Source organism: Lycium barbarum, chromosome 5 (assembly GCF_019175385.1).
Source record: "Lycium barbarum isolate Lr01 chromosome 5, ASM1917538v2, whole genome shotgun sequence".
Taxonomy (NCBI): Eukaryota; Viridiplantae; Streptophyta; class Magnoliopsida; order Solanales; family Solanaceae; genus Lycium; species Lycium barbarum.
In genome coordinates, this window is record NC_083341.1 from 124,847,723 (window position 1) to 124,864,340 (window position 16,618).

At 34.2% G+C, this 16,618-nt stretch overlaps 2 protein-coding genes and 1 long non-coding RNA gene across 3 annotated transcripts; 1 reads left to right on the plus strand and 2 right to left on the minus strand.

Moving 5' to 3' along the window:
- Positions 1–543: 543 nt before the first annotated feature.
- On the minus strand, positions 544–2,102 carry LOC132641393 (MLP-like protein 423). The gene is made up of 2 exons (XM_060358372.1): positions 1,837–2,102; positions 544–1,005 (listed from the first exon to the last, which is right to left on the minus strand). The coding sequence occupies exons 1-2, from the start codon at positions 2,024–2,026 to the stop codon at positions 734–736; spliced, it is 462 nt and encodes a 153-aa protein (XP_060214355.1). The 5' UTR covers positions 2,027–2,102; the 3' UTR covers positions 544–733.
- Positions 2,103–9,361: 7,259 nt separating this feature from the next.
- On the plus strand, positions 9,362–14,347 carry LOC132641394 (small ribosomal subunit protein uS13c). Its single transcript, XM_060358373.1, has 3 exons — positions 9,362–9,565; positions 10,384–10,608; positions 14,035–14,347. The coding sequence occupies exons 1-3, from the start codon at positions 9,458–9,460 to the stop codon at positions 14,200–14,202; spliced, it is 501 nt and encodes a 166-aa protein (XP_060214356.1). The 5' UTR covers positions 9,362–9,457; the 3' UTR covers positions 14,203–14,347.
- Positions 10,916–12,834, minus strand: LOC132641395 (uncharacterized). Its single transcript, XR_009582834.1, has 3 exons — positions 12,539–12,834; positions 12,120–12,191; positions 10,916–11,367 (listed from the first exon to the last, which is right to left on the minus strand). It is a non-coding gene; the product is annotated as an uncharacterized LOC132641395 (long non-coding RNA).
- Positions 14,348–16,618: the final 2,271 nt, after the last annotated feature.

Here is a 16,618-nt window from a genome sequence, read left to right on the forward strand (position 1 = left end):
GGGTCGAGAGGGCTAAAAGGTGGGGGAGAAGGAAGTTGGACCCCTAAGCGACCTGTGAACATAAATAATTATCGGCGTCAAGAGAGATTTTGAGATTATGAAATCGCTTTCACTGAGAAGCAAGTCGCAGCAGAGTTAGAAATTCTACAAGAGATTTTTCTTTTTTTACCAAAAAGCAACCTTTAACAATACACTAGAAGCTTCCCTTATGTCAAGGGGATTTAACAATGTAAAGTGATTATTTTAACCTTATTTATAAGGTGTAACTTTTTAACGAAGGAAATTCAATTGAACCCTTTCCCCATAAGTAACTCGGAAAGCAAATCAATGATATCATAAGTTTAACTGACAAGCGAGGCTAGAGTACTTAATTACACCCTCTGGCAGAGAGTATGACATATTATATAGTAATAAGGTCTTATCCAATTACTGGTAGACGAACTAAATGCCCCGAGGCAACAAAAAGATAAGAAAACGCCAAGCATTCTCCACTTGATTAGCATGAGAAATATCATTCTGTATCCATGTGAAACCAACTCCAGGTAAATGAAACACATAATGCCATAACTAGCACCATATTTCCATAGCTGGCTTTTATTTATTTCGATTTGTTACACTTACATTACTAGAAAAGTAAAGACTACTTAGACTTTCTGCTGGATGAGAACATTCCTGGTTTTATTTAGTAAACTATATAGTATTTGATAATTATGTCTCTCACATCAGGTCTTAATTATGCCCCTATGAGATAAGCATCAAGGTCCTTGAAGTTCTTCACAGCAAAATCTTTGATGATTTGTGGCTCAGGAACTTCATCACTTGCCTTTTCGAATTCACAGCACCACTTCACCAAACTTCCATCTCCCTTTGGAGTTACATTGAGGCTCCCCTTGAAACTCTTGTAGTATTTCATTGTTTCACCATCAATAACAGAGTACTCCAATGTTTTGTTTCCATCATCAACTGACTCAATTTTCTCTTTTGCGTATGTGATCAATGGCGACCCTGTGAAAAAAAAATATATATATATCGAAAGTTAAAAACTGAAAAAAATAACAGAGCTAACATGTCATATCAGTTATATTCCATGACAAATTTAATTCATGATTCTAGGATGGAATCCATATGGAGTTATGCGGTGGCGAAGCCAGAAACTTGGTTTGGGTGTTTAAGACTTAATATATACGTAGAAGAAGTATTTTTCAATCTATATAATTATTATATTTCTCTATACGCACAGAAGGATAACCGACTGTCCCTAATAGTATATGGCTACGCCACAGGAGTCATGAATGAAAGTTACTATCTCGAAAGGATTTCACTTACAGTGTAAGATAAAGTTGCGACCTTTATTTCCGGGTTATTATTTCATACTATAGTCAATGTATAAAACTTAAACTCTTCAGGGATCAATTGTGCTCCTGTCCTTACAAGTATTTAAGGACTACCTCGAACTTTTGTCCTTCACAACTTTTTAGAGTAAAGCAAATGTGAAAAATTTATTGGCACCAAAATATTGTCCCAACATGCTATTTAGGGACCTGTAATGTACTCCTAAAATTGTTTTAGGGACCATAATACTGCTGGTAGCTAAAATCCTTCAAGGGCCAGTTATTAAATCTCACTGCTATTGACTTAGTGGCAGAGCCTATAGACAGGTGGCGACCAGATTTTTTCCATAGCTATCTTTTAGTGACCGAATTAGACTCTGGGGAATAGTTTTCCGTTGCTAATGACCATTTGAGCACTACATGTAACCATCATAAAGTAAGTTATATGTTACAAAAGATTAAAATACACGGAAACAATCTGTGAAGTAGCTTATTTTTTGTTTACCTTCAGCATACTTGATCAAGCGAACAGAGCCCACAGACTTGCCATCACCTTCAACAACTTCAATGCTCTTGTATTGATCAGGAGAAGCCTTAGGGAACAGATTTGTGGAGTCCCTAATGCTATTCCAGAACTTGTCTACTGGAGTTTTCACCTCAACTTCAACATCAATCTTTCCTAATTTTGATGCCATTCTTTTTAACAAGATGGAATTAACTAATTTGCAAAGAAATTGAGAGGACTATTGCTTGATGTGATGGAGTAAAAATACTTTCAGAATCAGTTATATATATAGTAAGTGACCTCTCGGTGAACATTGTCTTGTTTTCATTTAAATCTAGCTAGCTACCTTCTGCTACCTGTATTGTGTTGTCCACATTACTACTTGGTTAATTACAAACATACGAATACAGTTGAATGTTAAATGCTTTTACGGTGAATTGGAAAGAGGTAGTTGGTGAATGCATTAAACATGGTCTCTCCATTGAAGATGAAGATGTAATAATCAAAATCTTTTTCACATGGATTGTTGTTTGTGCCTACTTATAACAAAGTGGAATACAATACATGATATGAAGGTTGATTTTTTTTTTTTTCCTTCATTCTGTTTTATATTTCTTCCGGTCATTTATTTACCACTAGGGGTGTACGAAGTAAACCGACAAATCGCACCAAATCGATAAATCGAGTCAAACCGAGAAAAAAACCCGACTAGTGGTTTGATTTGACTTGGTTTGGTGTTGAGAAAAAAAACCCGATCATAATTGGTTTGGTTTGGTTTTAACTAAAAAAAGTCAAACCGAACCAAACCAACCCGACATTACATGTATTCAATTTTTAAAATATTTTATACATAAAAATATTTATTTGTAATGGAATTTATAAATATTTCTTAAATTTTTCATAGTTTTTTTTTTTTATCTATTATCATATTATTCAAGCTTGAACTTAGAATTTTGAATGTCAATAAGTTTTATATCCTATGGATATTACTCAAATAAAGTCCAAACCAAAATCAGCTCAACACTAACGCTAACAAAAGAAATTCAATTTACCACTAGGAATGACAATAATGTTGGATGTCTATTCTTTAGTTTTGCATAATTGGTTTAGAGAGTGAAAATACATAACTTAAGTTTTTTTCTTTATCATGTAATTAATACTTATTAGCCGTGCTTATTTTAGCATGACTTAGTATTTTTAGATTATGGTCATTTTCTTTATGGCTTGTTAATTAGCAATATTTATTTTAACCGATTTTATTATTTTTTGTTGAATATTTTAATACAATATCATTACTCTTTTCACATTTTAGGTTATGTTTTTAAGAAACACCTTAATTATATAGTTGTATCTTACTAGGACTAAAGAAATATTTGAAATAAAAGTTATATATGTTGTATCAAGACTATTCCCCAAAAAACAAAACCCGAGAAAACCCGAGATTGAAAAACCCGAATTTTATTGGTTTGGTTTGGTGTATAAATTTAAAACCCGACGCAATTGGTTTGGTTTGGTGTTTATAAAATCCGAACCAACCCGGTCCATGCCCATCCCTATTTACTACCTTAGCCAATAACGTTGAACCAAAATAATTGCGGCTCTAGAAAACAAATAAGATATTAATCTTTCTTCCAATTGCACTCTTACTATTCAAGAAGGCATATAACCATTAGTTACTCATTTAAAGATGAGATAAATTTTGTTAAAATTTTTTTACATATCATTTATGATATGTCAAAACTTCAAACGACAAATAAAAATGACCAAAGGTGGTGTTACTTTATGGAGCCTCGATGGCTGCAATTGATGAGTTTGTTCTAAAATTAGTGTATTTGGTGGATGTTTATTGGAACTTTATTATATAAAGGGGTTGGCCATTTTCAATAGGTGGCAGGTTGCTGTTAATGATGCCGTAGAAGCAGTTACAAGTTATTGCCAGTAAATGCGGTAGAATTTTGCAGTTGGAAGGTGTACTCTCTTTTTTTTTAAGATTAAAGGATTCATCAAGCAAATCAGTTTTATTATTTTGATCTAATGCTAACAAGTCACAACTCACAATGATCGTTTGAAGTACCGCCCAGTAATGCGGTGGCCGGTAAAATGTATAGGATTCCTTCATCTGTAATTTAAGGTCTCGGGTTCAAGTCCTGTGAACGAAAATATTTCTGGTAGAAAGCATAACCTCCCCCCCCCCCCCCCCTCCCTGCCTAAATAAGCGTTGCACAAATTGAATTGGTCGGGCCAATGATTAAGAAGTTGGGTGTTTCTAGCGGTAGAAAAAAATTGAGAATTTACACTTTAAACAACAAAGCACCCCTAATTGCCTATTTTAAAGACACTTTACCTTAATTACCAACAAATAACACTTCCAAAAAATTGCAACTTAAGAAAATAGTGTAGGAAAATAGGGGGTCGGCCAAACATCACAGGCGAGTAGACGTGAAACACATCTACACACTTCCTCTCTCTCTCCTTCGATTGTCGTGCCCATCAACTTGTTCCGGCGAAATAGATTTGAACAAATCTGGATAGATCCAGCTCCGACAAAACTCTCTTCTTCTCCTTCTCTCTCTCTCTTGTTTTGCAATGGAAATGATTTTTGCATTGTTATAGTGAAATGGGTGGTGGTTATGCTAACTTTGTGGTGGTGGTGGTAGTTTGAATGTGGAAATTGATGTATGTATTGTATTTCACGATATGTCTAGTCAGGGGCGGAGCCATCCCTTCGGATGTGGGTTGTCATACCCCATTTTAACCGGGTTAAATTAGAAGTACGACATATTGGTGATTCATATTTTTTGTTTATGTTAAGGAGTCGCCACCTAATTATTTATGGTGAATTAGGACACCTAAAGTTTATTAAAGTTATTTTCTAAAGTTATCTCTGTTTAAGGTCTGCGAAACTTAAGATTCTAGACAAGGGTTCAATTAGTCTAAAGGGAAGGTATTAGGCATCCTTTAAGACCCATTAACAATGGTTAACCGACCGGACTTATGTTAATTAATTAAGGCTAAAAAGGTAGATGTAATCTTTAAAAAATTTAAGAAAAATAGCTTATAAATATTGCTAAAGTTTTAAAGGAAAATATGCTATTTAAAATAATACTTATAAATATTGTTAAATTGTTAAGGCTTTAAATGAAATGTTATTTAAAGAAGACTTATAAACGTGGCTAAAGTTTTAAATAAAATAAGATTTGCGTAAAATGTAATAGTTTGCATATAATGTGATAGCCTTTAGGAAAGGGCTTAGCAAATTTGAATTTTGGATTATGTTATATGAATATGGCAATATAGAGAAATCTAGACTTATTTTTTTATAAATAGGATGCAAAAGGAAGTGAGTTTTCTTTCTCTTTTATTAACTTTATTTAACTAAATTATGCATAATTCTTGAAAATGTGTTCATAAAATATACTTGAATTTATATTTACATATATCTGAAAATCTATTGCATTACAATGTGAGTTCTAGAAAATTGTTTGTAGCGTGAACTATAGAGCAAGAACGGACATAGAATATACATTTTAATTTTTTTTTTTGAAATATTATAAATACATGCTCTTGAAAATCAATAAAAATGAACTTTATGGAATTGATTGGTTTTCCTTAAATTAACTACCCATTATTAAATTAAAACCCACTAATTTGCTAAAGTTCATCTAAATTAACAAACAAAAGTGTTAGTCATACAACACAACTTAAATGCTCAAAAAATAAAATAGAAGGGGAAATAAGTTAAATGGGCTCAGCCCATTTTAGGACTGCTGTGACCAGGCTGTTGTTGGGCTTTGGCCCAGTCATTTTTGTGGACTGCTGCGGCTAGAGGCTGAACAAGGGAAGAGTCATGTTGGGCTTTTAGCCCAACGCCATATGCGGAAGAAAAACGAGTCCTCGGACTCGTATACGATAGTCATGCAAAGAAACGAAAGAAACAGATTAGTATACGATCGATGAATTATATTAAACATATAAGGTATAAACTCAAACAAATCAACAGATTGTATACATACTGTGTATATTTTGGTATATTTGAAGTATACCTTATGTATACATAGGTATACAACCTCAGTGTCTTAACAACATTAGACCATTTATAACATTTAACGCACACAATCTGCCTAGTAGCGGCAGTGCACATTGCAAGAAGGAATTACATAAGATACTAAGGCAAACAACATCGGCATAGCAGTGGCTGCAAGTGAAGAAGGAAACAAGGATATGGACTGCTTATCAGCACAAGGGACAGATTAAATGCAGCTCAAATACTCACCATGCCAAGTAGAGTGAAAGCAGTAATGGAAGTACATCAGACAAGTAATGGTAAATGAAAAGAATGAGGCATGGATGTGGGATGCACATGGGCAATCAGCAAGCATAATGGACAATGAAACGGCTTTAAAACCTAAGGTTCAATACTCTGGTTTAGTTCAAATGGAACATCTCACATTTATCAAGGACATAATAACCTTAATTATTAAGCAAAAGGTAGCTAAATCCAGATAGGTGTATCAATATATGCAAGTGCCAACAAAGGTCGAGTTCAAGAAAGTAGAAGTGTCAACATGTTTTCTAAAACAGTCCAATTAGCAGGCAAGTGGATGCAATAGGATGATGGCTATAATATGACATCTTAGGGATAGTCAAAAGCAAATCAAGTTGATAATTAACCCAATCATGCAATGCAACGTTAAATGGGATAGGTTTTCGTGCTGTAAAGATACAAAGAATGAACATTTTAGGTGCAAGGATGCACAAACCAATCAAGAATATAGGGTGTATAAGGCAAGGCATATAGATGGTCTCATAGCAAAAAGGGCTGCAACACTTACATTGGCACAGAGGGATCATTTCAATAGGAAGAGAGATTTAAAGGTTCATTCTTCAACTTGCAAATGAGAGAAAAGGTCATTACCAAAATCCAGTTTCATCATTTAAAAGGAAATGGCATAGCAAACCAGCAAATATGCAGGGGGCAAAGTCACGACAATGGTTCAAGATTCAGCAGATTTAAGCAATATCCAAGGACCGTTTAAAGGGGACATTTCAGTCTGTTCTTGTTAACAGATTATACTACCTAGATTGAGCTTAAGTAACCATGTATCATTGTATTTTTCTATAAACTGCTAAGACAAGAGCTGAAACTAATTATTCGTAACATATTCCTTTGATCCCAACTGCTTAGAATACGCACTAGGACAATAATTTATGCTTAAAACTCAGGTCTATACTGCTATTATTAAACAAACAAAAGAGGACCAGATTATCCACGAAACAGCATATGCATACTAAACTTAAACCAACTATGAACTAAACCAATAACCAACACCAATTCACACAAAACAGCCGTATTCAACAAGGATATTCATATCTGTAAATGGACATATTTAACAAACATGGAGATGAAAACAGAACATGGCAACAGGAAGTCATACTTCACATACATGTTGAAAGTTGAAACGAAACTAAATATCTAAATTTGTAAAACTCAACTATGCTTAATTAATTCCAGATTTCTAATAAACAAGACAGAGCTCGAATGATACACACGATATTCAGAATCTAGAAACTAATAAAGAGCAGTCCAAAGAAGCAAACAATTAAGATCCAGATCCAACTTAATACCATTATGACACACAAATTAATAATTCGGAGTCCACATAAATGATATACCCTATATATACTCTAATGTATAAATTCTTGTAGCTCAAAGGTATACAGGAACTATATACATCTAATATATTTAGGTATATCTCCCATACTCTCAAACAGAAAATCAACACTTAAACAAATACGACATGCTTGAACATTACTATTACCAGCAAACGTCTTCGATTATACTAACATATTCTTGACTAAGGCAGCAAATGAAGCAAAAGAAACTGAGCTATGCCAAGTTAACCTTAGCAATATGATTTGATTAAAACAGTAAAGAAAGCACAAAGACTATAAGATAAGCACTAACCGAGATCAAATCATACACAAGAGTTTTAAAACTGGCAGTATAACAACAATAATTCAAACCCAACGAACACAATCCTTGATTACCATACATCAGAACATCAACAAATAAACATTATTTAACTAACATAGCCGGCAAATAACTTAGAAAACATCATCGATTAAACAAAATTACCACTTAACTAATTACTCTGTTCGAACTAGGTAAAATTAACTTGGTAAACATAATTAACTACGTTAAGCTTAAACTGATACTAAACTTAGCAAAGCATAACTAAAATCTAATAAAAATAAAGTAAAAGAGATAGGAAGTTTACCTCTTGTGGTCGCAGTGAACTGAGGTATGAGTCTCGGATTAGTACTCGAACTCGAAGAACCCGATTAAAGTAACAAAAGTTTCCAACCAAAATAGAGTAATTGTTGGCTATTCTTTTTCGAGTAAAGCTATCTTTGATGGTTAAAACTTGTATTTTTGTAGCCCCCCTTTTGGTTCCAGATCCTTGTTCCCCTTTTATAGAAAAATATGAGGAGAGAGGAGAGCGTATGAGAGAGACGAAGGAGCGGGGGACAAGGGGAAGTGGAGAGGAGCGGGTAACGTGGGTGAGGATGGAGGTGACGATGAAAGAGAAAGGGGAGCGGCTAGGTTTTTTTGAGGAAGGAGGAGAGAAGGGAAAGGAGAAAGAGAGGGAGGCGGGTGAGGGTAGAGAGAGGAGTGAGGGATTAGGTTTTAGTTTGGCTGATGAAATGAAGTGGTTGGGCCGGGTCAGGTATAGAAATAATGGGCTGGTCCGAAATTAACATGGGGCTGAGTTGAATTTTAAGTGTGGGCTGAATTGATTTTGGGTAGGGGAATAATGTGGGCTGGTCCGTTTGTTGGTCCGAAAATGAGTTCTTCTTTCTTTGTTTCAATTATTTGTGGGCTTCTAATTTGACAACTAGTACAATATTTATTATGTGAAGATAAATAGTAATTAGTATATAGAAAGTAAGGATTTAACAAAGTGTTGTTCTGTAATTAATTTAACGAGTCCAAACCCGAAAAAGTGAAATGATGACGAATCATTTAAAATTTGTGGTAAAGTAATGCTCGTAATGTTGAAAATAACAGTAGCGATATTAATAGTAGTAGCAATAAAAAATAAAAAATAGTGAAAATAAAGTATTTAGCTCGTCAGTAAATTTAGAAGCCCGAGTAAATAAATTGAAATACATAGATGTTGGGGAGAAGTGGATTTTTGTCCCTTTACAAACATTTTTTTAGTTTTATGACCTTTATACAAGAAATCTTCATTTTTTACACATAAGAGATCTGAAAAAAAAAACATAAAGAGATTTGAAAAATACATTTTCTTCTATTTAAATTGTAAGAGATCAAAAAATTTTATTTCCTCAAAAAAGGGATACTGGAATTGAAATGAAGAAATTTCTATATTATGAAATTAATAGAAAAGAGTAAAGTTGGAATTATGACATTTTAGTGAAATTAAATTTATTTTCTTTTTGAAGAAAATAATTTCAAACCGGGGCTCCACATTGGCAAACCATGTAGAAAACAAGAACACCTCTATTCCCTATCCAGTTTCCCCAAAGGGATAAGAAATAAGCCAGGGAAAGGCTGTATCTTCTTCACTTTCCTTTCGTTTCTTCAACAATCTCAAGAATGGCACAAACACTGGCAACTCCTGTACTACCTTCACTTACCCTTATCTCCAACACTTCTTCCTTCTCCAAGCACAATTCCTTCTCTTTACCCACATCTTTTCCCAAGGTACACTTTACTCCCTTTTCTTTTTCTTGTAATTTTCCAGTAATCAAACTTGGGTTTTTTTTGGTAAAGTTTCCACTTTTTTACCTTTTTGAAGTTGTAATTATAATGGGTTTTGTTTCTTTTCACCCCTACTTCATTCCCTTTTCTTTTCTTGAAATTTTCTCAGTAGCCAAAGATGATTTTTTTTTGCTAAAGTTTCCAATTTTTTTGACCTTTTTGGAGTTGTAATTGTAATGGGTTTTGTTCCTTACATTATTTCCCTGAGAAAACTTCATTCCTCTTTCTTTTCTTGAAATTTTCTCAGTAACCAAACATGGGGTTACTAAAACCTTTTGAGCTGGAATTGAATTGGGTTTGCTGAATTTTCAAAGGACTTGAGTTGTAATTGATTTGGGCTTGCTTAGGTTTCTATTTTTGACCTTTTTGAGCTAGAATTGTACTCCCTCCGTCCATTTTTACCTGTCCAGTATACTAAAAATAGATGTTCACTTTTACTTGTCGAGTTTGGAAAACCAAGAGGTAATTTACCATTTTATACATATTTTATCTTTATTATTAACTATTGGGTTGAAAACTTCAAGGAATTGTTAGTGGTTGCACAGTTTTTAAAGTATATTCGATTGATTTCAATTATTTAGATGATTTATGGTATGATTAGGGGTGATATAGTAAAATTATTATTTTATTTATTGCTCCTTAAGGGGTCTGCCAAGTCAAACACGGACAAGTAAAAATTGACGGAGGGAGTATTGGGTTTGCTGAATTTTCCATTTTTCTGACTGTTTTTTGAGTTTGAACTGAAATGAGTTTTTGTGTAGATTGGAGGTTTGAGTATAAAGTGTGTGCGTGTGGGAGGAGTGGAGGTTCCAAACAACAAAAGGGTTGAGTTTTCTCTGCAATATATTCATGGGATTGGCCGCACGAGCGCAAAGCAGATTTTGGTAGACCTTCAAATGGAGAACAAAGTCATGAAAGACTTATCGGAAGAGGAGCTTATCACTCTTCGTGATGAAGTCTCCAAGTACATGATTGAAGGAGACCTCGTGAGTTTCCTTGCTTTAATTTACACTCTTTGTGTTTGTTTGTTTTCATGCCAATGTGAATATGCTTATTGAAACTTATATGCTTAGGTAATTTGATTTGGGTTCTCTGTTTCATATTATCTTGGTGGGATTGAAGTCTCTTTGTGCTTTATAGTTTGGCTTCTTGTCATTATACCATTTGGGCTTTAGCCTTTAAGTAAGTGAATTTGATTTGTCTCAAGATGGGAGTTGAACCAAAAAAAACAGTTTCACTTGAGGGGTAGCTTGAACAAAACCGTTTGGTCCAATTTTTTCATGAAAAGTAGCATATATTGGAGCTGAAAACGATATCTTAAAATTATTTTCATCAGACCAAGTCTTATATTAGTCATCTTGTGTCACGTCCCAAAATACCCCCTAGACGTGATTGGCACCCAGCACACACCACCGGCCAGGCGAACCACATTTTCATATCTTAATCATAATTTTGCGGCATTAACCAAATTAAATAAGCACTCAAATAATATAATAATTAATTGTGGATAATTAGTGTCTCAAAATATTAACCAAATACTCTTGCCCAAATCCCACACTAGACCATGGAGCATCTAAGAGAATTACAAAACACTCGGGTTTAAAAACCCCAAAAGAAAAGACATTAATAAATAAATGATAATGACACTTTTGGCAGCCTCCACGAACAAAGCGGCGGCTCACCTCAACTAATAGATCAACTTCAGCAAACTCGTCAACTACTAGCTTCGTCGTCACCCATAGTATCTGCATGGACATGCAGGTAAGGAGTGAGCTATATGTAAATATAACCCAGTAAGATCCTTGACGCGCCACTTTAAATACCCCTGGAACAAGTGTTAGAAAATACAAACACACAACAAGCACAAAAATATTATGCACATGAATATATCATTATATAATAGCAACCAAGGTCCAAACCACTGTTTATCAAATATATTATATATCTCAACACAATTTACACTACGAACCGTCACAAGTGGCAGTTAAAGAATTAGTCAACACTATGAATCCACGACAACATACACAATGTGCCAAATACGTCAGGAAGCATACACAATGTTAAGGGAAGCATACACAATGCCCTAATATCATCAAGAAGCATACACAATGTTAAGGGAAGCATACACAATGCCCCAATATAATCAAGAAGCATACACAATGCTAAAGGAAGCATACACAATGCCCCAATATCATCAAGAAGCATACACAATGCTAAGGGAAGCATACACAATGCCCCAATATAATCAAGAAGCATACACAATGCTAAGGGAAGCATACACGATGCCCCAATATCATGGCTCACAGTTATATCACATCACAAAATAATTTATAAAGAGAATATTGGATTATTTGAAAATAAAGTATATGCGGTTGGCCTTAAGGACCACCGATTCTGCCAAGCACACGCTCGCCCCAACACATGGACCAGGCAGACAAAACATATTTTTAAAACGGGTTTTGAAAAGCAAGCACCCAAAGCTTAAAGTCTCACTTACCTCAAATTCACAATTCAAGCACACTTCCCAATAAATCAAAACTGCGTTCTCGAGTCTCCGAATTGCCTCACACTACACAAAAACGGATTTAGAATGGTCAAAACCCATAGGGTAAACCACTTCTATATTTTTAGAGGCTTAAACGGTTAAAGTCAAATTTTAAAGGACGAAAACGCCCTCTGTTCAATATGTTCAAAACCCGACAAGACATATGTTTTCGGGAAGGCCTTAACGAGAGGATTCCAACGATATATAGAAGTCTAAAATCCGACACTATTTGCCCTTTCAAATCAATGATTTTGATTGAATAACCCTAGAGCTAAACTTTCTCAATTCCTCAAAATATCCCCATGTTTTCTCCACAAAAATATTCACCCATAATTACTTAATAAACTTAAATAAAAGATTAGAAGCATTACCTTGATGATTAGGGTTGAAAATCCCTATTTTTCTCCTCTTCTCCTTTCTTTTTCTCCCCCTTTTTTTTTTCCTCCACTGCGTTTCCTTTCCCTGTGTGCATTCTGCTTCTATTTGTTTTTGTTCCTCACGTCAGATGGCTTAGAAGCCATCATAACTCTCTTTTTTTTTTCCTTTTCTTTTTGGGCTTGGCCCACTAAATTTCTTCTTTTCTATTTTTTTTTTTTTAATTCCTTCTAGTTAAAATTACCAAATAAACCCGTATTTAAAAATTGGGTTATTACATCTTGCTTTTAATTGGAGTACATTTTCTTGATACCTTGGACCTAATAGTTTGGTCAACTTTTCAAGGAGTTAGAACATTGCTTCAAGGGGACAATAAGTCCCTATACATTTTTTGAAGCCCAAATTTTAGAAATGTAACTTGTATATAGGAGCTGTAGAACCTAGTTTAACATATTTTTCCTCAAACCAACATTTTGTTGAGAAGTGTCTACTACTTATCCACAGAAAAAGAAAAAAGAACATAAAGTAGCATTGGAGGGAACTGTCTAGCTTGCATGGACTCACTTAGAGGATGGGTCAACTCAATCATCATTATTTGTAACTTCAATCAGATAACGTGGCCATATACTTATTTGTAAAGGCGCTAATAAATAAAAATTGATTACAAAATATAGCAAAGAATGGATAACAGGTGACTTGCTTTCTTATTATCCAATTGTTCTGGATTTTCCTCTGGCGGTTTGCTGCTACGATTAGCACGCTTTAAGGTTAACTGATTTAGGAATGCCTCCCTTTATTCAGTGGAAGGATAAGAGCTAAAACTCAAAGAGTAAAGAAATCTATGAAATGGTGTTTGTCTAAGGCGAATTTTAATGCTTAGTTTTCTATTAGTAGAGATGTTACGTAGTAGTAGTGACTACCTTCCTAAAGGATCCGTTCAAAAAGGTGTTCTTGCGGAGCTACAATTTCGGTTTCTGTATTCTTGTTATACTTATTTTGCTTAAAAAAATACTAGCGGAAGGACAGTCGTGTAAGTAAAATTGTTTGGTGGGAATGCAAATGTTCTCTTTCACCCTCGCCTGTCCTTTTTCAGATATTTATTGTGTTTCAAATTGTGAAAACTTCTTATCCTTGTATATTTGTGTATTCTTTCCCGTCTTCTATGGTTGGAATTTTACAAATGAAGTTAGTGACGTACTTTGCGTGATATCATTTTGGTGTCTTTATGTAAATGTACTATGTATTTGACAAATGTACTTTGGATATGTAGGATAATGGCCTCTATAGCCACCACCGTGTACCCTTATTTAAAATAACTCTCATACAAAAACCGTTCTTTTGGAAATATTTGCACGCACAGAAAGAAATCGATTGCTTATTTTTAGCAATTGACAACGTCCACTGAGATTCTTATGTACTGTATATAGTTGGTTTTTTAATGCTTCCTGATTGAAATGGGAAAATGATTGTATACTTATGGTGTTGGCTTCAGAGGAGATTCAACGCTCTTGCCATTAGGAGATTGAAAGAAATTCAGTGCTACAGAGGAGTAAGGCACATCCAAGGATTGCCATGCAGAGGACAACGAACAAAGAACAATTGCCGTACTTTGAAGGGCAAGAAAGTTACAATTGCAGGGAAGAAGAAGGCACCTCGTTAAATCAAAGATCAGTTTTTCATTTCTTTTGGTAATTAACTTGTAAAAGCTACACCAATGCCTATGGCAAACCATGCATTTGTTTGTTACTGAATAGTATTTCCATTGAAATCATTTTTCTACATTTTGAGATATAGTTTTTTTTCTCCATGGTGTCTTCGATGAGTGTTGATGGTTGTTTTCTGGTTCTTGAGGGAGATGACACATGAAACAAGCATCATCTCTTTCTCAGATCTTGTTAAATATGTTATAATGTGGAGTAATTGCAAATTTACTTTTGATTTCATGATTTGGTTTATAGAAGATAGGGTTGTTAAGTAACGTATTGTCATTATAATTGTTGTTGATCTACCGCCCTATGTAATGCAGTCCCTTTCTTTAGCCTAGGTTGAAGCTCAAATTTAAGGAGATATGCTTCTTAGAGTTCCTTCTTTGCATCTTCCTTTTGTTGTTGTGCTTTACATATTTGCATCATTATGATACCTAAGTGATTACAATCTGAGCCATACTATTATGAGTTTGAATTTAGTGACAAAATCCCTGTTAGGTCTTCCCATGTACACTTGTGCGTTAGTTCTATGCAAACTGTAATTTTTTAAACAAATAGTCATTTATATGGTAACTCCAAGTCCAAGGCATGCTTTAATTTGGTAAGAATGGTTAAAAAAAAGATTGACAGCACATGTAAAAATTCATTGATAGTATTTACAATCTTTACACTTCAATAATGAATATAATTTAATTTTAAATATGAATATAGATAGTCAAGTCCTACAGGAAAGTCAAATAGAACCTAATATGTCAAATAAGAAATTAATTTTTACATGAAAATTGGTAAGGCAATTGGAAATAGTTAACTTTAGGCTAAAGATTGTTTCCAGCTACATCTGTTTTTGACAGATGACCCACTAACACCCTGAAATAAGTGTAGCCAAACAAAACCGAACTCCCGTTTCCTTTACTTTCACGAGATGGACATTTTCTACCCCACTATATCAATTCCTTAATTAGATAGGCATTAAAAGTATTTCTTCTTGTGGGATTTTAAATTTCTACAGACGGAAACAAAAAGAGGAAACTGTCAAATTGACACTTACTCATTAGTGAAACCAGCACCGAGAATTTCCTGATACATTATTTAAGCAAAATTTATTGAGTTCGTCCGAAACCATAACTAATATATTGACCTGTCTGCCTGGACATAAAATACTTGAAACGAAGAAAGAAAAATGTCAAACAACTTCCTTAAGTCAGCAGACAACGTATAGATCTCTAATGCTCCCGCAAACGGTGATGTCTCGATTCCCATTGGTCAGTCTGCTATCCGGAACAAACCTCTTTCTTTTTTAGCAATGCAGCCCCTACTATTAGTCGTCTATGGAGATTTGGGATTCGATATTGAATCAATCCAACATTTCACTCGGTTGCTTCAGCAGTCTGTACTTCATTTTGTACTACGAGATTCTAAGGTTTTTTTATTCTTGTATCATGTCATCATTATTTGTTAACTTTGCTTTTCATTAAACGTGATTTGGCTTGCCTTTTAGCTCACATGCAAGACCATAAAAGATGTGTCCCACTCCTTTAATACACAAGAAGTTCACCTTTCAATCCCAGGTCTCTTTAAGGTTATGATTTTTTTTTTTAATAAAGGTGGTGTTTAACACGCACTTTAACTATTTAATTGTTACTCACACCAGCTCTAATACCGGGTTAGATTATGCATTTAGCTTAAATAAAACCTTTAATAGAGTTAAAAAAAAACCCTCAAAAGAGCCCTCTATGTTATCCTTTATAAGGTTTCTTTAAGGTTATGCATTTATCATAAACTAAATCTTTGGTGGAGTTCCTCATTTTCAAGATCAGAGCCCTCTTAATTTATCCTCTCAACAAAATGATGGCCACCCAACAAATTAGATATTGACATTTTTGGCCCTAAACTAATGGTATATCAGTTACCACACAACTTTCTGCAATGATGATTGCCAAGTTGATTCTCCTTTTGTCATACTTATTGTCCACGCTTTTAATCAATACAATAAATTTTGAGCAATATTACTAGGGGAACTAAAAAAGAATTGGAAGTATTTAACTTTTCACAATTATGACTGCTTTGGTTGTATCATTTAGATACCCAACGTCTTTGTGAAAAAATGAAAGTTAGAAATAATGTTTTGGATTTTAAAATTCAGACATCCTTTATCCTTTCTAAGTATACATAAAACTGAAATAAAACATACCAAAGTTGCAACTTTTCAGTTTGTAATACTTTCATACAGTCAATGAATATTAATATTCTTGATCCTAGAGAATTAAGTGACAATATTCTTTGGATAGAAAAAGTACTAATAATTCTATTTGTAGATAATGCAAAAATACAGAATCACCAACACTATGAGATTGAAAGATACACAGAATG